At 39.7% G+C, this 21597-nt stretch overlaps 1 protein-coding gene across 1 annotated transcript in view; it reads right to left on the bottom strand.

The window, feature by feature from the left end:
* Window positions 1-21597, bottom strand: part of PAK3 (p21 (RAC1) activated kinase 3) — a 120172-nt gene that overhangs the window by 40514 nt on the left and 58061 nt on the right. The window contains exons 11-13 of the mRNA XM_035007312.1: window positions 17766-17897; window positions 16719-16884; window positions 7538-7601 (exon numbers count right to left, since the gene is read on the bottom strand). Coding sequence (XP_034863203.1) covers window positions 7538-7601; window positions 16719-16884; window positions 17766-17897 — 362 coding nt within the window. The remainder of the gene's footprint in view (window positions 1-7537; window positions 7602-16718; window positions 16885-17765; window positions 17898-21597) is intronic.

Raw genomic sequence — 21597 nt, 5'->3', positions numbered from 1 at the left:
TCATTTATTTTTATCCATAAAGTACTGTTTGGGAAAGACACATTAGAAGTATCCTCAGTCAATGCCAGTTTTGGATGCTCATAGAGACTATCTGTCAGAATTGGAAAGGATGTAAATAAATTATTTCTGAAGGTATGATCAGAACTGCAAGTGTTAGATGTCATAAACAAGCTCTTTAAAGGTCACTTTTGAAATTAATTGTAGTGAAAAGGGCACCTGTCAGCTCAAGATATGATAGTGTGACTATCAAATACAACAGTGAATACAACTGATTGAAACATATTGAAAATATAAAGACCCATGAGCTTATAACAAGTTTTTTAATAAGAGAGAATGCTTCCTTCCCCTACTTAAAATAGAATCAAAACACCCCTCATTGGACACTTTAGGAAGTAACTTGGGTATCAACTCCTTACACTAAAATTGGCAATTTTAAACTTAATGAATTTATCTTGATTTGCCTGTATGAACTATATTTCAGGGTGACCAAAGACCCTCAGCTGATGAGAGGTAAAGTTATTTTCAACAAAAGCATTGTAGTTAATAAAGTGAGGAAGGTAATTTTTAGAAAAGGTAAGTTTTAGAAAATCACTATTTTGTAATGCCTAATTTAATAACTGATTTGGGCAATATAGTCATCAATAGATGAAAACATGAGATGAAAGGCTGATGAGGAAATTGGCATTGGAAGGGACAGGGAGTCCCCACTGAACCTTCTGATCAATCAGTTCAGCACTACACAACGGGTCGATCAGACACTGTGTGCCTTCTGATGTAATATGAAATACACAGCACTGACCTATGAAGAAACCCTGCCAAAAGTTGCACCTGAATCTTATTAAGCTTTTAGAACCAACTTCCATTTATAGGAAATACAGGGAATAGAGGAGCAACTTAAATGACATCAAATGAAACTAACAGACAAATCCAGAAAGTGGTACATTCTACAAGACAATGACTAGTTTCTTCAATAAGTCAATGGTAGTGGAAAAAGAAGGGGGACTGCTTTAGAGTACAGAGATTTAAGAGACATGACCAAATGCCGTATGTTGATCTTCTTTGGATGCTGATTTGAAGGAATCAACTATAAAAACTGCATTTTTGAGACAACTGGGGAACTCTGATAATAGATGATATCAAGCCATTGCTGAATTTTGTAGGTCTTTTTATGGTATTGTGATATTAAAATATTGATCAATGTTGAACTGGGGCGATAAGAATATGCACATTTCTGTACTATTCTCTCTACTCTTGTATATGTTTGAAAATTCGTAATAGAAATTTTAAGTGATAGAGGAGAGAGTTATGTTGTGAAGATGTACACATACACCTACAAAACAGATTCAGAAAGCAATCATCTTAATGTTATAGGAATGGCTTAACTGCAACCAGAAATAAAATATCCTGGGGCAGAATAGTATGTGGATTCAAAAATATTATATCTAAAGATGGTAGATGAAATTCAGATGATGTACTTGGATAACTGCTGGGTGATTCAAAACGGGGCTCTAATGATTACAAAAACAATGACATTAAAGATGCATAGGAAGATTTTGAATTATACTCCTCATGAAACGTGAGAGTAGAAAAATCTCTCCCAATGCACACATTATATAATATGTGGTTTTAAATATATAAATTAGAGTGATTAACAAGTTAAATATCAGAAACAGACATTCACCATTTGTGTATCTAACAGTTTACATATTCAGATAAGTCAAAAACCTGTTTTAAAAATTACGTCATTGTGTGACCTTATATTCACGCATACGTGGTGTGTGCGTGCATGCGTGCCTGTGTGTGCAGAGAACCTATGAAAGTTTAACCTAAGGAACCAGTAAAAAATCCTTTCTGGAGCTTTCCTTTGTACAAGAGAACAGGGAGGCTAAGGCACAAGGCTTGGAGGGACGTTTACTTTTCACTGTCTACTCCTGTGAACCTCCTGGTTACACCATGCCCAAGTATTACCTACTTTAAAAAAATTGAACAAATAAAAATTACAGTGCAGCTTGAACCTCTCACTTTGTCTCATGACACAGTCCCAACAGATCCTTTTTAGCATTATTTCCTGTTAAGTCCCCTGCCAAACTGGAGGTTTGACTGTCCATGAGACTGGTACTGCTGATTTCACTTGTCTGGTCTTTCTTTTTTTTTTTTATTCATTTGAGACACAGAGAGAGAGAGAGAGAGAGAGGGAGAGAGCATGAGCAGGGAGAGAGGCAGAGGGAGAGGGAGAAGCAGGCTCCCCGCTGAGCAGGAAGCCCGATGCGAGGCTCGATCCCAGGACCCTGAGATCATGACCTGAGCCGAAGGCAGACGCTTAACCATCTGAGCCACCCAGGCGCCCCTTGTCTGGTCTTTCTGATATGCATTCATCCAATAGTTGCTAAGGATTTCCTTTATGTCAGACACTGTTGCGGGCCCTAGGGATACCAAAACGAATACAGCCTAGAGTATGAAGCCAGTGTTCCTTTGGTTTCCTTCCAGCAAAACTGCCCATAATCCCCACGTGTTAAATCCTACACTTTCTCAAGTCACGATTCAAATGCACCCTTCTCTAAGGATCCTTCATCATACCCTCTCCCTGGCTATAAATGGTCCGTCCCTCTTCTCCATCCCCATGGCTCTTTGTAATTATGTTATGCTACCTGCCCTATTCTGCTCTATCGAATAGTAACTGTGGGTGTCTTTCACCTCTAATGATACCTAGCATTTACTGAGCCCTTTGCTATGTGCCATGTTGTGCTGAGCACCTGAAATGCCTCCCCTCCTTCACTTCCCTCAACCTGATGAGGTATGTATCTTCTGCTTACTATGGATGAGAAAACAGACGCTCTAAGAAATTAATTAAAGTACATGCATTTGGGGGGGGTCCCCCGCTTATTTCTCGATACAACTTTCCTTCTCTCCCCGTTGGATATTCCGAAAGGCAGTGAGCTCTAGGCTCAGTGTGACTTTCAGAAGCTGGTTCTTAACTACGATTTTATGTTTTGTGCATTATACATAGCAGGCACTCAGTCAAACTTCACCAAATGAAACAAGTCACTCCTTAAACTGGATCCAAACCATCTCCAGGTTGCATCCTGAAAAATATTTGTCTATTACAGTGTTGAAGAGAGAGCAAACATGAAAGCGAAAGAGAAAAGGGGTCTGTTTTTCAGTGCATTCCCTTGTAAGAAAAGGTCTTAAAAACAAATTCACATATATTAATGAGAAATCTGTGAGGCCCGCTGCTGACGTTAGTAAACTCAGCCCTCTGCAATCACGTGGCTACCGCTCCTGCAAGAATTAGATAGGCTTTGCCAGGTTGATTTCTGACAAACTCATGTTGTTAATGATAATTTGGAGGATGCCAGGCCTTTTTACTTTCTTCCTTTCCTTTTTTTTAAACTTTACATACATCTGCTCAAAATATCTAGATTTGGTGGCCAATTATAGAAGTCTTTTCACAGAAATCTGGTGAAATAATGTCATTTTTAGCCTTCGACTCTCAGCTATGGCCTCAAATGATTAGACATGCAATTCTGAACTTGATTTATGGAAGATGGAGGCCAATTCTCTGGCCCCGGGCCTGAATGCTGGGATGGCAGAAACCCATACTGGAAAATTTTAGTTTTCCAAGTAGATGAGGGTGATTAATGGAGAGGTTCTTCTCAAATCCGGCTCCCAAGAGTAAGCTGCTGTGCTCCCTGAAGCTGAAAATGGAATATGGGGCCTGATTATTCCTAGCACCAAATGATTACAGACACAGATTTGATTTTCACCATCATAATAGGTAAAGCAAAACAATAAAAAACATCCGGACTTAATGAAAAGAAAATACAAACTCTATACACTGAAAGCAGAGGCGAGTTTGTCTAATTTAGGCCAGTAATTCATGGACAAATCCATTGAGAGCAATTTAAGTAAAAGAAAATTAATTTAAGTGGTTTTCATTTTTTGGTCTAGAGAGAAATCAATATTTTGCTCACTCACTTTAGAAATTAAGAACAGAGAGCAAAAATCTACTAAAAACACAAAACCAAAATTAGTAAATTAAATACAAGCTAAAATCACAGTAAATAAGTAGATTTCAGGTACTATATTATATCTTAAAAGCTCTTTAGACGTGCATCTTGATTTTATATTGCGACCATTTGGGTTGAGTGTGTGTGTGAAAATGGGCAGTGCAAGGTGAAGCCAACACGAATGAAAAAGACAGTACCCAAAAGATAAGGAATCAGATCAAGTTATTATGGGAAGAAATGAAGACACACCAAGACAGAGAAAGAGATAGGGAAATAGGGAAATAGGACAGAAAGAGCAATACAGACAGGTATATACACATGAAAAGACAGGACAGAGGTTTTAAAAGGAGAGCTAGAAAAACAAACATTTTCTTGTTTGTTTCACAAATATTTACTGAGGCAAAAACAGATCCAGAAAGATGGGAGAGGCAGACAGGAGAAGCTCTGTAGATCTTTGACCTTGGCCAAGTAAACTCTTGCTGTAGACTGAAATCGTACAAAATTGTTTCCTTTGTTTTTTGGAGGGAGGGGGCTACTAAGTAAAAAAGCCCTGTGCTAGATACCAAAGGAGACAAAGGGAGGAATAAAATAGACTCCCTACCCTCTAACGACTTATTTAAAAGTTGAATTGGGCATATGAGTGAACTATCTACTGGTTTCAACATTCTTTAAAATGATGAACTAGCTGGGAATTTAAAACAGACCCTTCCACAGTGGCAGGCAGGATTTCTGCTTGACTTTTCAATTTAGATTATAAAGGTTTTACAGAGTTATGGAGAAATACAGAACTTTCCTTTTGCACCTTCAGAGATCAGAGGCATAAATAACTAGGAGGGGAAATCTCTTTGGTATGCCAAGTTGCCTGGCGGCCTAATCTTTGTTCTTGGAGAAATCAGTCTTGCTTCATTACCTGGGTATCTGGGAGATATTTGAAACCATTTTTACTTTTTTCTTTTTTAAATTCAATGCTATTTTTGGCTCAGTTGGGTCTTAGTGGGAAAGAACAATCAAAACAAAATTATAACATCTCCTACTTCCCACTCCCCAAGAAACAACTCCTGAAACAAACCTACTTTTTTGAAAAAATAAACAAATAGCTCCCATTTAGACCTACAACTAGAGTGGTGCTGCCCTTTAGAAATATAAGGTGAACTCTATGTTAAATTTGGGGGGAGCTATATTCTAAAAAGTTTAAAAGATAAAATTAATTTTAATAATATATTGTATTTAACACAATGCATGTAAAATACCACTTCAACATGTAACCAGTATATAATTTATTAATGAGCTATTTTGCATCATTTTTTCCTCCTAAGTTTTTGAAATTGTGCATATTTTAGACTTGTAGCATATCTCAATTTGGACTAGCCCCACTGCAAGTGCTCAATGGTCACACGGTTACCATATTGGACAGCTACGATCTGAAATGCTGCTTCTCTGTGGATTGTGTATCCCTTCCTATTATTAGCTCCACCAAAAACCCAACCAGAATACAATAAAATATAAAAGGCAACTTTTGCTTTCCAAGCTCCCTGAATACTGTGTTGTTTTAACTGGCCTTGGGGTGTTCCCCTTTTGGGCATTAAGAAAGCGAGCTGAGGTGTATGTATGTGTATACGGACTGGAGAAGGTATGGCTTCCTTACTTAAGTAAAACAACCAGTCCACCAGAAGTTAAGAAGGAAAATTCCAGGTGGGAAATAATGGCTACAGAAGCCAGCCCTGCCCTGCACTCAGGTGAGGGAGACTTGTCTCAATGTGTTCCTTGTACCCTAATGTATCCCTCTGTCAAGTGTTTACCACTATAGACTCTAAGTTCTTTGAGGGCCCACATCATTACCTATCTCTGTCTCTCCAGCCTTTAGAAAAGTACTTGGCACACAGCTGGCACTCAATAAATGTGTGATAAACAAATAAATTAATTTAAATACATACAGTTTCTCACATTTGCTTGCATCAGACACATTTCAAGTGCTCCATAACCACACGTGCCACTGGATATTGTATAGGACAGCACAAATAGAGAACATCTCCATCATCACAGAAAGTTCTGTTTAGATAGCACCAGTCTAGAGCAATCGGCAGAAATACTATTTGACTGGTTAGGTGACAGGGGTCCCTAGGGACTAAAAACTCTTTTTTTTCCCTCATGAGCAAGTAAGAATACCACTGATATCAAATGACAAAGAAAGAAGCAAAAGCACAAATATTTTAACCCCTAGAAAGTTCAAATGCAACAGCTTTATGGTTTCCACAGGAAGAAGAAACTTGGCCATCTATTTCTCCCTTAGTTTCTCCCTCCCTCTTCTGGTTTTCTTACCATAAGAAAGAAATCAGGCACATTCCCCACAAGTGCCCCAAGACCCTTACCCCTGGCCAAAATATCTAATGAATGCTTTCCCTTATTTTGTGAGATAAGTCGGCAATTTCAAAAGAAACTTCAGGGCCAAAGCTAGCGGGAAAAAATAAATAAAATATAAAAATCATGAAAAATTGTCAAGCTTATGTACAACATACAATTTTCTGAACCTAAGAATCCAAGGAAAAACAGTGAAGTACCCAAAGAAGAAATTGTCCATTCCCTTATCTGAAAATAGACTCCATTGGCTGAAGGGCTAGCATAATTCCATAGGAACATTAGCTGTATCTCTTCCTCTCAGCCAGGAGATCTCTGGGCTACCATCTTGGTTCCTGGCATACAGTAGTTGATGCATCTAAGTATTTGCCTCCTTCCCCATTTAAGGACGCCTCTTAAGAACACTTCATTTGATTTTAAACAAAATGTTTCCCTGTTTCAAACATGGTAGCCCACTCTCAGTTTCACACTGAGATCTGAGAAACATGCCTAATTACAGTTGACTTAGAGAACGGATGACTTCCACCTTTAGCTCTAGTGAATGATCCGGCCCTGTGGTTCCCTTGTCTTGCTGAGGATCAGGATTTTCGGAGGAATTTTCCCAAAGTTCAGATTCCTGGGCCCTACTCCAGACTTCCGAATCAGATCTCTGGCAGCCGGGCCTGGGGATCTTTATTCTTAGCAAGCACGCTAAGTGAAAATGATGTACTCCTTCTCACTTAGGGGTTATTGATCTGTTTCCTCCTTACTTGAAGAGTCAACTCTGCCCCCCTCTGGACTATGAGGTAAGGACTTCCCCTGCCCCCACTCTGTCACTGTATAGTTTGACAATGAAACAGGATCTGAAGCCTAACATCCGTACGGATGTAGTAAGGACAGGGATAAAGGGGGTTTTCATACAAGTTAGAGGTTTCTATAACCCTACGGCTTTTCCAGAGAAATCAGTTTGAATCTTCTAACTATGTGGGATTCAAATATCCTTAAACAATTCGCCCTTGGCCCGACATTAGTGCAGATTCCAGCAGGATGTGTTGCTAGATTAATTAACAGTCAGTCTGTCAGCTAGAAAGCCCAATATTGAGAATGCAAAACATGACTATAACCCAGGCTGTTATTGAATCTGAATGTATATCTCTGGTGCTTATCTTTTGATATTTTAAGTAACAATCACTTACCCTTGGCCTATTTTTTCAAATCTTGTGTATTTTTTCTTTGGGTCACCGACACTCACAATGCTTCCTGAGTTTGGGGGCGGGGGGAGAGGAAGAGAGAGAGAGAGAGATTTAAATTAATTGATTGATTTCCCTTTATTTAATACTAAAACTTACAATGCCAGAGTCAGTGACAAATAAAACATTAGAGCAATATTCCCAGGGAATTTCTATAATTTATATGGCTAAAATACATTTTATTAAAGTAACAAACAGTACTATATCAATTAAAATAGTAGTAATAACCCATGCTTTTATATTCAAAATTGATGATGTTTGGGAAACAAAAAGGATTGGACACAACTCAACATTTATAAAAAGTTCCCATAAAAGGACACTGTAGATCAGGAGATAAAAACATCTAAGAACTTGTATGAACTATTTAATAAAATCACTATCTTCTCTGAATTGGAGTGAAATTGAGCCCTACACTACATTCAGTTCTGCTGGACAAATAGCTCTTGAGCCATGACTATGTACCCAGTACTGTGCTAAGGGTGATGGGGTCTAATAAAGAACAAAGTTGACTCATAAAGCAATGAGACTCATGCTTTCTGAAAACTACATCCCCAAACCCAGGACCCTACCTGCACTCCACGCATTTTGTAACTTCATTGTAATAGGATTTCCATACCATAAAGTTCACTCATTTAGAGGGTACAATTTATCAGTGCTCCCAAATATATGAAGCAAACACTGACAAGACTGAAGAGAGCTATCGACAGCAGCACAAATGATCGGGGACTTTAATTAATAGACTGAACAACCAGAGAGAAGATCAACAAGGAAATGGAGAATGTGAACAACACTATGGATCCACTGGAGCTAACACATTTATGGAACACGTCACCCAACGTCTGAAGAATACACATTTTTCTCAAGTGCACATGGAACGTTCTCCAGGATAGACCACATGTTAGACAGCAAGACAGGCATTCGCAAATTTTACAAGATTGAAACCATACAAACTGCCTTTTCTAATCGTAATGGATACAAACTAGAAATCAATAACAGAAAGATGACTGGAAAATCCCAAGATATTTAAATAAGATGTGTGAAAGAAGATACCTCAAGAGAAATGTAAAAAGAGTTTGAACTAAATGAAAATTAAATACAACCTATCAAATTACGTGGGATGCAGCAAAAGCAGTGCCAAGTACTTTTTAAAGAAAGAAAAAAAATTAGTGTACAATTCAATGGCTTTTCGTAAATTTTTTGAGTTGTGCAAGTTTATTAAATTTCACCATGATCTCATTTTAGGATGTTTTGGTCACCCCAGAAAGAAACCCTGTACCTGTTTGCAGTCACTCTTCATCCACCCCTCCCCCTGACTTCCCTACCCACCCTCAGGCAACCGCCAATCTACTTTGTGTTTCTATAGACTGTTCCAAACATTGTAGAGTAAGGTTATAAACCACGCAAGAAAAACATTAGTTTATCATATTTGGCTCTGGGAAACAAATACTGGTTTTGTTATTTCAAAAGAGCAAATCCAGTACTCAGAGGATGAATACACCACTCAGAACAAACCGAAAAGAAGTGCCATTGACTCTTCAACACAGTGCTCAAATAGGTGCAGAAAAATTCTGGGGCCTAGCAGCATCATGGGAATACAGGTTTGGATTCTCAAGTGGACCACCTCAAAGGGAATCATTTATTTGGATGCCTCTGGCTCTCCTTTCTTTTTTTTTAAGCAAACATATCAGTATCATTACCTTTGAGTCATATTTTACTATCATGGCCCCTGTTTCAAAGAAGTGTAGTGTCAGTAGGATAAGATTTACAGCATGAACTAATCAAGAGAAGGTCTGTAGATTCTACCTCCTAATGGTCACTGTTATTCATTCCCTCCTTTTCATGCCCATGGTCAGTGCCATTGTTCAGGCCCTTAACATCTCTTGTCCAAACAACTGCACTCATCATTACCTACCCTCAACACTCTATCTTCTCTATCTTCCTCAATGCTTTTGGAATAGCGTAACCATGTAATTCACAAACCAAGACTGTCCTGGGTACATATTCAAGTTAAAATTTCTTAGTCTGGCATAGAGGGCTGTTTACCATCTAGCACCAACCAACTCCTACCTAACCAGACTAATCTCATATAATTCCTCTATTCTCCATCCCTCCTACTTTAAATCCTAGTAATGCTATCATTATCCAAGGCTTATGTCTTTGCAGATGCTCTCCCTTTCCCTTTCTTACCTAACCCATGAATTCCTATTTATTACTTAAACATTATCTCAAGTCATCCTACTTTATGAATTCTTCTCTGATTCCTTTAATGAGATTCTCATGTTTCTTCTTGAGGGCAGGAACCTTGTCTTTTCATCCCTGTAACTTCAGTGCTTGGAACAATGGCCATCACTGAATGGATATTTGTTGACCAAATGACTGAGGACAAGAAAGTAGGTATTCAAGTGCTAAACTGCGTGCTACAAACAATACCTGGTGTTAATTCACACCAACCAGTAGATGGTATACCTTGAAAAAAAAAATAAATGTTCCAGTCCTGGACTGTTCATCAAGTTGTTAGATTTATTGTTGTTGGTGGGGGTGGTGGTTTGTTTTTTACAACTGAAGTCCATGTTTCAGTGAAATTAAATAAGACATATACAGTATGTGAGTTGTTAAAATTCTTTTTCTTTTCCATTTCCAATCTTAGTCCATGGAACTACCATCTGTCTACTCTTTGGCCCAAGTCAGAAATCTGGGAGTTAGCTCTGACTCATCCCTCACCTTCACTACCCCCATGCAGCTGTCCACCAAGTCCTGAGCCTGTATCTGCTTATCTCCTAGAGACCTTGTCAATCTGTCCCTTCCCCTTGTTCCTACTATTCTAGTTGGGCCCTCATTGTTTTTTGTCTGGGCTGTTCCAACAGCCTCCTCACTGTACTCCCAACGTCCAGCCTTTCACACTCCAGTCCACGATCTACACCTGCCTCCGGCAGGATGCTCTAAGTGCAAACCTGATCAAGTGATTCCCTGGTTCAGGAGTCCTCCAAGCTCCCCTCCTTCCCCCTGACACCTACAGGGTAAGCTCAAACTCCTTGGCATGGAGTGCAAGGCTCTTCATATCTGACTCTTGCTTCATTCTCCATCTCCTCTCCACCACTTCCCCACTCGACCCTCACTGCATTGACCATAACAAATTGCAGCTCATGATCAGCTCTTGCTTGACCGTTGAGCTTCCTCTCTTAAGACTCTGATCCCTCCACCTACCACCAATTTTATATTCAAGTGATATTGAATAAGTTAGCATTCCCGGGTGTATACCTTCTATACTTGCTATTCTCCTGCCTGGAACATCCTTCTTAAATTTTCAAGTTCCTATTAATGCTTCAATTCAGCTTCAATGGTGCCTCTCCTAGAAAGCCTTCCCTGATTTTTTTGAATAAAGTTAATAATTCCCCTTCTCTATTCTACTGTACATTCTCTCTCTCTTTCTGTCTCTCTTACCTTTGCACTTACTCTGCTTCTCTATACTTAATACACCATGTATCCATCTCTATATATTTGACATCCCCTTATAGACTATGTCTTAAAGACAAGAGTCAGGTCTCATTCATTTCTGTATCCTCAGCACCTCCTCAAACAATGTTGTGTGAGAAATACATTAGTTACTCAATAACTGTCTGTTGAATTGAACTCAAATAAAATTAGGCATTTCCTTTTGTAAATGCCCCATATTTTAAGACAGGGGCTGGAGAACATATTTTACTTGAGTTACATCTATAGAATGCCACCAATTTAACAATTTCTGAATTGCCACTTCACCTTTCAAATTGTATTATAGATTTCTACATCACTGAGAACTATCCCTATTCAAGTCAGCTATTAATGGATAAGGGCCTGGACCTTTTTCTTTCTTTCTTTTTTTTTTTTTGGTAATGAAATGACAATTTAAGGTTACTTGAAACCATCATTTTATTAAGGAGTTTATAGTCTTCTAAGAAAGTTATACTATTAAGTTGCTGAGCAAACTCTTTTCCATAGACTGAGCAAAAGCAAATAAGCTTCAGTGCAAGCCACTTTCTGAATTATGATCAATTTCAATTGGCAGGGCTCAGTTAATGAGGTTTTATGGTAGTAAATTACTCAACCTTTATTTCCTTGGAATGCAGAGTTAAGAAAAAAAACAACAAACCTGGAAATAAATCCTTTCATGAGGATTACCAAAAGACAGCCATTTTGAGGAGCTCCTGCCTCTGGATTGAACTGCGGTTCAAATAAAATGGCGTCTCCACACCCACTACCCTTCACAGGAGAGTGTATGCTGCCATCTACTGATGTGAGGCAAGTGCACAGGAGGTCTTGTTTACGATTCCCAACCACAAAACAAGCTTTTCAAGGGACCTCTTTCATCAGAGCCATTGTAATCTGCTTTTATAAATTACACTAAGGAAAGGGGAAAAAAAACCCCACTGTGACACAATAGGGGAAAAACAGTGCCAAAGATCAGCAACTCAAAATCAAAAGGACAAAAAAAAATAGCAACACCAAAACAATTTTCCTACCGGGGCAATTTCTTAAATAAGAAGCCAACTATTCATTTGAAAGTATAAGGATTTAAGAAATGACTAAATAGTAGTATTTGAAAATAGGGTTCATGATGTGGTTTCAGTAAAGCCTATCAGGGTATTTTCCTACGTATTAAGCTAAGTTGAACTCCGACCATTAAAAAGATTATTCCTTTAGATACTGAGGAGGTTTTGATTCCTGAGGGAAAAAAAAGCAACAATAATTCTCTAAATTAATATTAGTCCTATCCGAGGGGGAAATTAGAAGAGTTTTGAGTGAGGAATGCTGCAGAAGGGGAGAGACAAGAAGAGATGGCGGGGCCCAAGACAAATTTCCTGCCTTATTTTGCTGACAGCGCCTTTTGGAAATTTTCTCTAAAATGTAGGGGTTTCTTTATTTTCCAACAGATTCAAACAGACCACAATGAACAAGCCAGACCCAGGCTATCTGTCTGTGTAAAACTGAAAGATGATCTGTTCATTTCAGTTATTAATGATCCCATGGTCTGGCCCCCACATTCAGCATCTGCGTGGAAGAGGGATAGCCTGGCAGCTCTGTAGTCTGGGCTGCCCACCTCACAGTAATTGGATCCCTGAGCCCAAAGAGGGCTGCCCTGCCCCCCTTCCCCATGCTTATGGTGGGATCCACCCTGGTATGGGCTGTAGGCTCTTCCTCAACCTCTCTGGCTCCCAGCCTCCTCTCCTTTGCCTCTCAGCACAGGCTCCTTTACTCCTTCCCTAAGCTCCAATGGGGACCTTGATTCTCTCAATGACTTCTGTATAAGGACCATACATCTTGGCTCATTTCTGGTTTCAAACATTCCGTCCCACTGGAAGACCCCCACTTTTTTATGTTGCAAAATACGGTGGCTCTCATTTGGCAAAAAGAACACGATAAATTTATACTACTATTTATTGCCCTAGGTGTCTTACATACTTCACCTTGTTTAGTCCTTGCCAAATCCCTATCACATTGGTACTATTATTACCTCCATTTTTCAAATGAAGAAACTGTAATTCAGAGAAGTTGAGTGACTGGCCTAAGGACACACAGCTAGTCTGGGCCTATGACTCAGACTCCTTTATGATTCATTCCAAAGCCTGGTCTAGTGTATGATCTTACTAAGGCTTTATACTCATGTAATAAAATGGTAATTACAATTTATTGAGCACCTACTGTGTACCAGGGACTGTGGCTGAGGTTTTTATATGCCCTATTCTCATTTAATTATTATTATGACATGAGGTTGGTACTATTAATATCTCCATATTTTTCTTTTTAGATGAGGAAAAAGAAGTCAAGCAAAGTTAAATAACTTGCCCAAAGTAACACAAGCAAGGGGCTTGTCATTTGAATGTAGGCCTTTCTGACTCCAGTACTTGTCCTCCTAGTCATAGGCTGAGTTACATAAAATCCATCCTATAGACAGAGTCCTGAAATGCAGTTATGATTCTTCTCCCTGATGCTCAGAGGGCTGAAATAAATCATCTGAAGTTATATAGCCAGGCCGTGGCAGAGGGAGAGGGCACACAGGGAGTGCATGCCCAGAGGTGAAGCAGGAAAGACCCATTTTGCAGACTCTGCAGTATAGCTCAGTCTGGACCCGCTTCATGAAAAGCATTCCCCCATTTTTCTATAGGTTCTCCCTGCCAAGATCTGGACGTGCGAGGTCAGGCTGGCAGTTACAGGTGGCCCACTGGTCAAAGAGAAGAGTCTCCTGAGGCCCGATCAGTCTCCAATAGAGATGAAAACACCCACTTCTTCATTAAAAAATGTAATCAAAGGCAGTTTTCTCCTCTTCATCATGTTGCTAGGGCAGGGCAGAATACACAAGCAACGAGAGCGACCACAGCCCCAGCAACATTGCAGTCCGCAAGCAAAGCCAGATTTGGGCCCAAGAGAAGAATGCTTGTCTCTCTGTTGGTCCATATAAGAAAACCAAAAATGCATCTGCACTTTAATAAATCAATTGAGATTTGAAACAAAGACCCATCACAGTTATTTTTTTACGAAAGCGATGCTGTCAGATTTTAAAAATCTAACAAAATCTCATAGGTCATGTCTACATGTATAAAACAAAGAAAAAATTGAGGTAACTGTCTGAATAACTGAACTGGAATTATCCAGGCAATTCTTTCTTTTTCCTACCCTTTTCCATATATAGACTGTTGGGATACGCAGCAAAGTGGGTTAATAGAACTAGTGTCACCTTTTTTTTTTTTTAAGATTTTATTTATTTATTTGAGAGAGAGAGAATGAGAGACAGAGAGCACGAGAGGGAAGAGGGCAGAGGGAGAAGCAGACCCCCCACTGAGCAGGGAGCCCGATGCGGGACTCGATCCCGGGACTCCAGGATCATGACCTGAGCCGAAGGCAGTCGTTTAACGAGCTGAGTCACCCAGGGGCCCCATCACCTTTTTTTTTTTTAAAGATTTTATTTATTTATTTGACAGAGAGAGAGAGTACAAGAGGGGGTAGGGTCAGAGGGAGAAGCAGACTCCCCACTGAGCAGGGAGCCCGATGTGGGACTCGATCCCGGGACTCCAGGATCATGACCTGAGCCGAAGGCAGTCGCTTAACCAGCTGAGCCACCCAGGGGCCCCGAACTAGTGTCACCTTTGAAGGCAAACAGAGTTGAGTTCAAACTCGGGCTCGGCCACTGCCTAGTTTGGCGACCTGGTCGCTTTAGCTTTTTGAGGCTCACTTTCAGCCATCTGTAAAATGAGGATATTGAAATCCACCCCAAGGTATTATAATGAAAATTAAACCTTATGACGTATGTAAAGTGGCCAGCCCAGAGAGCGCTCAATAGATGTGAATTATTACTACTGTTATTATAGCAAATAGTAGGTATTAGCACCAGAGGAATATTTAATCACGTATAGTAAAGTCAGTTGGCTGAAGTCCCAGTGGTTCCAGTTCCAAACGCTCACTGCCAACCTTTGCATTTCCAAGTACCTCTAGCTCACAATGTCTCAACCTCAATACTGCCGACATTCGGGGCTGAATAATTCTTTGTCACAGGGGGAAAGTAGGGGGGGTTGACCTTAGCATTGTAGAGATTCTAGAAACATCCCTAACCACTGGCCACTAGAGGCCAGTAGCGCTCCCTGTGCTGTGACTATAAACATGTCTCCACACATTGCCAAGTATTTCCTGGAGGGGAAGATGGCCCCACAACCATCTATGCAGTCTCCCTGTGGCCTCTAGCTGGAACTGTTCTCTTCTTTTCCTGAGGTCTTCGAGATGGAAATTTGCATGAAACCACACGGCTTCCTAGTCTCTAATTATATCACGTTACTGAATCTTATCATCTAAATAAAATTGTAAAAGGTTCCTGATGGCAGGAAATTGTTTTTCTATGGTTTCCTCCAAAGATTCTTACACAGATCAGACAAGGTACATTTTTTTTCTGCTCTTTTTTTTTCATTCATTCACTCAAAAAGCATCAGTTGAGTGCCTTTATGAACCAAGCACTTTATTAGGAGCTGGACATATAGGAAAAGGAGACACAGTCCCTTCCCTTGAGGAGCTCACAAGTCTAGGTGAAAGAGGTGGGACTAGTATGGTGTGATTTGCTGCCATAAAGGCAGTAAAGAAGAGGAGCCCTTAACTCACACTGGGAGAGGCAAAGAAGGCTGTCCTGAGGAGGCAACTTTTGAGTTGGGTTTTGAAGGATGAATAGGAGTTAGTGAGATTGGGGGCTCTGATTGAAGATAACTAGAAATGTGTTAGATGTTTCTGTAGTATGAGTTTAATGACTATGCTTTACAGACCTTTGGCTCTTTTGAACAGACGATGTCCTTTTCTTAAATCTCCTTGATCCAGAAAGCTAACTGAAAGAGAATTGTTCTGTGAAACTGGAGTGAGTGTGTATGCACAAGCGTGTACACAATAATGACACCAGAGGAGGGAGTTTGCTAGCATTTGCTGGCCCTGCTCCCCTTCTCCACATAGAAATGCTCCTAAATTAAGAGAAAAGACTATATTACTGTGGCTGTTGGTTTTGATTGACTGCTTTGGGCTTTGAGGTTGACTTATCTATCATGATTGATCAGTTGGGAGACCTTGGGGGATAATCAAAAGATATGTCATCAGATTATTTTATTCCTTTCGGGAGCATCGTCTTAAAATGAAACTCGATGTTTAATTCATCGTGTCAAGTTTTCACCTTAATTGATTTTGTCAAGCGAAAATATTTAGTTTCTGTCAAATTTGGAGTGTGGGGGAAGGAGTGATCTGGAATACAGAGCAAGTTCCAACCTTTACATCTTTTGACTTCAGGGAGCCTGGAGTTTATGCAAGGAGGCCAAAACTTTGAAAGAATCAGTTCCCAGGGGCGCCTGGGTGGCTCAGTCATTAAGCGTCTGCCTTCGGCTCAGGTCACGATCCCAGGGTCCTGGGATCAAGCCCCTCATTGGGTTCCCTGCTCAGCGGGAAGCCTGCTTCGCCCTCTCCCACTCCCCCTGCTTGTGTTCCCTCTCTTGCTGTCTCTCTCTGTGAAATAAATAAATAAAATCTTTAAAAAAAAAGAATCAGCTCCCATTTTACATGTTTTACGAGAGACCATCCCATGAAGTAATGATGGCTAAAAACAAACAAAACAACCCCCCCCAAAACTCACTTAGCTTCTCTAGGATCTCCTCGTCCGTCATCTTGGATTTTTTCCTTTGCCGATCTGTGTTTCTATACAAAGTACTGGAGTTGGCGTTCTCAGCAGAAGGTGGTGTGACCTCTTTATTTGGTACTGCCGGTGAAGCAATGGATTCCAGCACAGAACGAGTGTAGATCTTAAAGATAAGAAAACAAGTTCTACGATAAAAACAGTAGGCCAAGTGAAGGGTATGAAGTCAAGATGCTGTCATGTCAATGAGGTTTTATTTTTTTTTTCATTAAGACAAAATTTTAGAGCAGTTTTTGGTTCACAGTCAAGTTGAGAGGAAGGTACAGATTTCCCATCTACCCCCGTGCCCACACATCATAGCCTCCCCCATCGTCAACACTCCCCCGCCCAGAGTGGGACATTCATTACAACTGATGAACCTACATTGATGCATCATAATCACCCAAAGTCCATAGTTTACATACTGTTCTCTCTTAGGGTATACATTCTATAGGTTTGGACAAATGTATAATGACATGTATCTGCCATGATGGCAATGGAGTTTTGTCACTACCCTAAAAATCCTCTGTGCTCTGCCTATCCATCGCTTCTCCACATCCCAACCCCTACCCCCGATAAGTTTTTAAAGTCAAGTGATTAATTAAATATTAAACAAGAACATTAAGTTGCTTCAAATATACTGTCCTTGAAAGCTCTCAGGACTCTGTCTTCTGAGGTCCCCATACATGCTGTGCTAATTCTGGTCTTGGTGTCTCTGCTTAGGCACTTCTTCCTACTTGATTCACATGGATTTCCTTCTCTAATTTAACTTCTGCAGCGATCTTATAACTTAGCACTTATTTGTATGTCGTTTGATATCATTCTCTAATTGTCATGTACTATCTCGTATCCTCAAAGAGCAACCTCAACCAAGGTTGTACCTGATATTCTAGATCAGGGAACACAGTAAATACTCAATAGGTAGGGGCTGATTAACTAGATTCTGACTCTACAATGGTTCCAGAGGACATCTTTTGAATCATTTAGGAATAGTCATTTGCAACTTACTGATTTAGTATGCTCGGGTCTTGGCGCAATAACTGGGGGGGGCTCATTGTCATCTTCTTCTTCTTCCTCTTCTTCCTCTTCTTCTTCAGACACAGGTGGAGCCAAAGGAGGCTCTGATGCTGTTTTTGTACTCTTATGACAAAAACAAAGTTTAGAGACCAGGTATTAACTCCCCGTTGTTTTTCTTCAGAAATGAGAAAAGGGAAATGAAATATTTAATCACATAGGGACATGAAAAAAACCACACCTTTTACAAATGAGCAGAGCCATCTACAATTTGGTGACCAGGACTGCCCACATTCAGAGGTAAATTCAGGCCATGGTTTTAAACATCATGAAATTTTTTTTTAAATCTTTTTATTTTCCACTGAGCTCAGAAGCAGTGAGCTATTCAATATTTGAAAGTTCAATGTTTTTTAAATCAATGAATAATATATTTTTAAAATGCTACTAGAGCCTTCAATTTGTACTGGGCAGATTGTCAATTTGCTGATTGATAGTCTGTCAACCAGAAAAGGGCTATTTTGTGCCTAAAGATCAGAGCATGCATATGGATATGGTAATAATACAGCTCTGCAAATACTCACTAAGTACAAGCAAGCCCATAAATGTTGCTTCCCTGTTCAGCCTCCTGGAAAGAAGCACTCAGAAAGTAACAGACATGAAGATCTAAGGAATATTCATCAACATAAATAATTATTCAGTCTTAACCAACAGGTATAAATGGTGATTTGCAATATTAAAAACTGCAATAACACCACCACCACCAAAAATAACAACAATTGTTGTATCTAGGATCGGTTCTTGATCATTCATATTAATTCAGGGGTAAAAATGGTTCCCCCAAAGCTGAATTTTGAAAGCCCTTTGGCCATGGTTCTCAAAGTTTGGTCCCCAGACCAGCATCATCACCAGGAATTTGTTAGAAATGCAAATTCTTGGGCTCTATCCACACTAATGAATCATAACTCTGGGAGTGGGCCTAATAGTGTGTTAATGACAAGCCTTTCAGGTGATTCTGGTTCAGGCTCAAGTTTAAAAATCACTGAATGATGATAGAGGTCTATGCTGTCCATGGTTAATGAATAGTTACAATGTGGCTAGTCTGAATTGAGGTGAGGTGGGTTGTAAGTGTAAAATATGTATCGCATGTTGAATATGTAACATGAAAAAAATTGTAAAATAGTTCCTTGGTGAAAGACATTTCCTTTTATGTTGTGTATATGTTAAAATGATAATATTTTGAATACATTGGGTTAAGTAAAATATCATTAAAATTAATTTCACCTATTTCTTTTTACTTTTTCTCAATGTGGCTACTAGAAAATTTAAAGTTACATATATGGCTTTTATGACATTCATTTCTATTGGAAAGCACGATTATAGATGATTTTTTATTTTGTGTGTGTGTGTGTGTGTGTATGTATTGTTTTTTTGTTGATGTCTTTGGGTATACAGGCTCAAGCTAATCCTAAAAAGAATTTTTACTTCTCGAGGACAAAGCTCCTGAGGTAGATACAGGGAGCTCTACTAATACATATTATATCAAAGGACCTCAATCTATGAATAAAATTCAACACAGATCTTCTACAATCATGTATAAACCAATGGTAGAGCTATAAGGTGCAATCATAGATCTGAGCGGAGACAGCAAGATTTATCTACTGTGCAAAGGAAGACAACTTAGAATTTATAAAAGAGTATTTGAAAGAACATTTGCTTGCCCTGATATACATACTGAGTGGTTTACAGACTAAAATTCATATACTTAGTTGATATTGGTTTTCTTATTTATACACCTATATTTATTCTTAATTTGGCCAAAATAGCTAAGCTATGATATTGTACTGTGGCTGTGTGGAAAGTGACATGTGTTAATGACATTAAGTTTTCAGGAAAAAAAAATTCAGTGGGCAAGCTTAGAAATTGTCTTTAGTTTATTGGTGTTTGCTTTGAGATTATTTTGTTTCAGAAAGTTCTGCTCTATCTTATGCCAGCTGGGATCAAGAATGCACCTAATCATTGTTCATTGGTAGGAGGGCAGAACCTGCATATAAACTGACCACTTTTTATATGGCAAACAAAGCTTGCTTCTCTATTAGGCAATATGAACCATGCTTCAGAATAGTAAGCTTTCCATGGGCTTATGAAAATATCTGAAGTCAGAAATAAGTCATTGCCTCCAAAATGCGACAAAAACCTCTAAAATCTAAAGTCATTAATGTCTAATTACATGTCTACAAAGTATAACTACACGTCAACTTCACTTAGTGACTTATATTTAGTAGCTATAGAAATTTCATTACATTAAAAACCAAATTGTGGATTAGATCGTCTTCTTTAGCAACAGCTCCTGAGTATCATACTGACTTCCAATAAATGATACCTAACCAAAAATTCAGTGTTACTTGTAATCAAATAATTTCAAAATCGATATTTTAAAAAATCACTTTAAAAAGTTTACAGCAAAAAAATTAAGTGGGGTAGAGGAGCCCTTTAATATATTTGGTACAACTCATCATGCAGCCTCCATAAATGAGAGTATATACAGCCTATGAGGATCTAAAAATTGCCCTGGTGGAAAATAAAATGGGCCTAGGTCTAGGCTCCCCAGACTGCTACAAAGACCAATCAGTACTACTAACCAAGCGGTAACCTTGCACATCTCAACAGTGGCTATTTCATTAAAGAACATCCGCCTGCAAAATCTGTTTCTTAACATTCATTACTATCCTCACTCTTCTCATTTCATATGGAGACCCTCCCCACCTTCCATGATAGACTAAAGGACTGTTAGAAAACCTAAAGTCTTCCATCTTCTGAAGGTTTGTGGGGCAGGAGGAAGACCAATGTTTCTGTTTATCTGGGACCAGACACTATACTGTCATGTTGGCTGGTTGGTTGGAAAGAATGTGTGGCCTTCAGGGGACATTTTTTTTTTTTTAAGATTTTATTTATTTATTTGACAGAGAGAGAGAGAGAGAGCATGCACAAGCAGGGGGAGCGGCAGGCAGAGGGAGAGGGAGAAGCAGGCTCCCCACCAAGCAGAGAACCCAGTGTGGGGCTTGATCCCAGGACCCTGGGATCATGACCTGAGCCTAAGGCAGATGCTTAACCAACTGACCCACCCAGGTGCCCCAGGGGACATTATGTTTTGCAGGATGGTTGGGCCAGGGAACATTAGCTGACCTAGTAACACCAGGCGTTGGTCCTGAGAACTGAAATCAACATAATTTCCTGGCCCCATGTTAAGTAAGACCAGGACCAGGCATATTTTCCCATCCCTGTGTAATAATACTGGGGCTGGGCATACTTTCTTTTCCCTGTGTTAAACAGTATCAGGTGAGAGCATATTTTCCTGTTCTTATGTTAAACAATACTGAGAACAGGCAAAACTAGCAGCTTCTTACTTCAAGAAATGCTTGCTCTTGGAAGATAAGACTGAACCAACTGAAGTATTTTGCTTAGTAAGAATAACAGCTTGCTCACCAAGACTCTCTTGAAGACTCTCACTTCACCAACCAACCTAAAGCTATTTAATCACAAACACTGCACAATCCTAACCTGTTCCTTGCCTTGTAAGACTTGCTTTAAAATCGCATAGCCATGGGGGCCTGGGGGGCTCAGTTGGTTAAGTGTCGGACTCTGGATTTCGGCTCAGGTCATGATCTCAGGGGCCTGAGACTGAGCCCCTCATGGGGCTCCGCGCTCATGGCGAAGTCTGCTTCTCTCTCTCTCTCTCCCTCTGCCCATCAGCTCCCCCCCCCCGCCACTCTCTCTCTCAAATAAATAAATAAATCTTTAAAAATAAAATCAAGGGCCGCCTGGGTGG

Source organism: Mirounga leonina, unplaced genomic scaffold, assembly GCF_011800145.1.
Source record: "Mirounga leonina isolate KUSES-001 unplaced genomic scaffold, KU_Mleo_1.0 Mir_101664, whole genome shotgun sequence".
NCBI classification, from domain to species: Eukaryota; Metazoa; Chordata; class Mammalia; order Carnivora; family Phocidae; genus Mirounga; species Mirounga leonina.
This window is presented reverse-complemented; position numbering and strand designations above follow the sequence as displayed.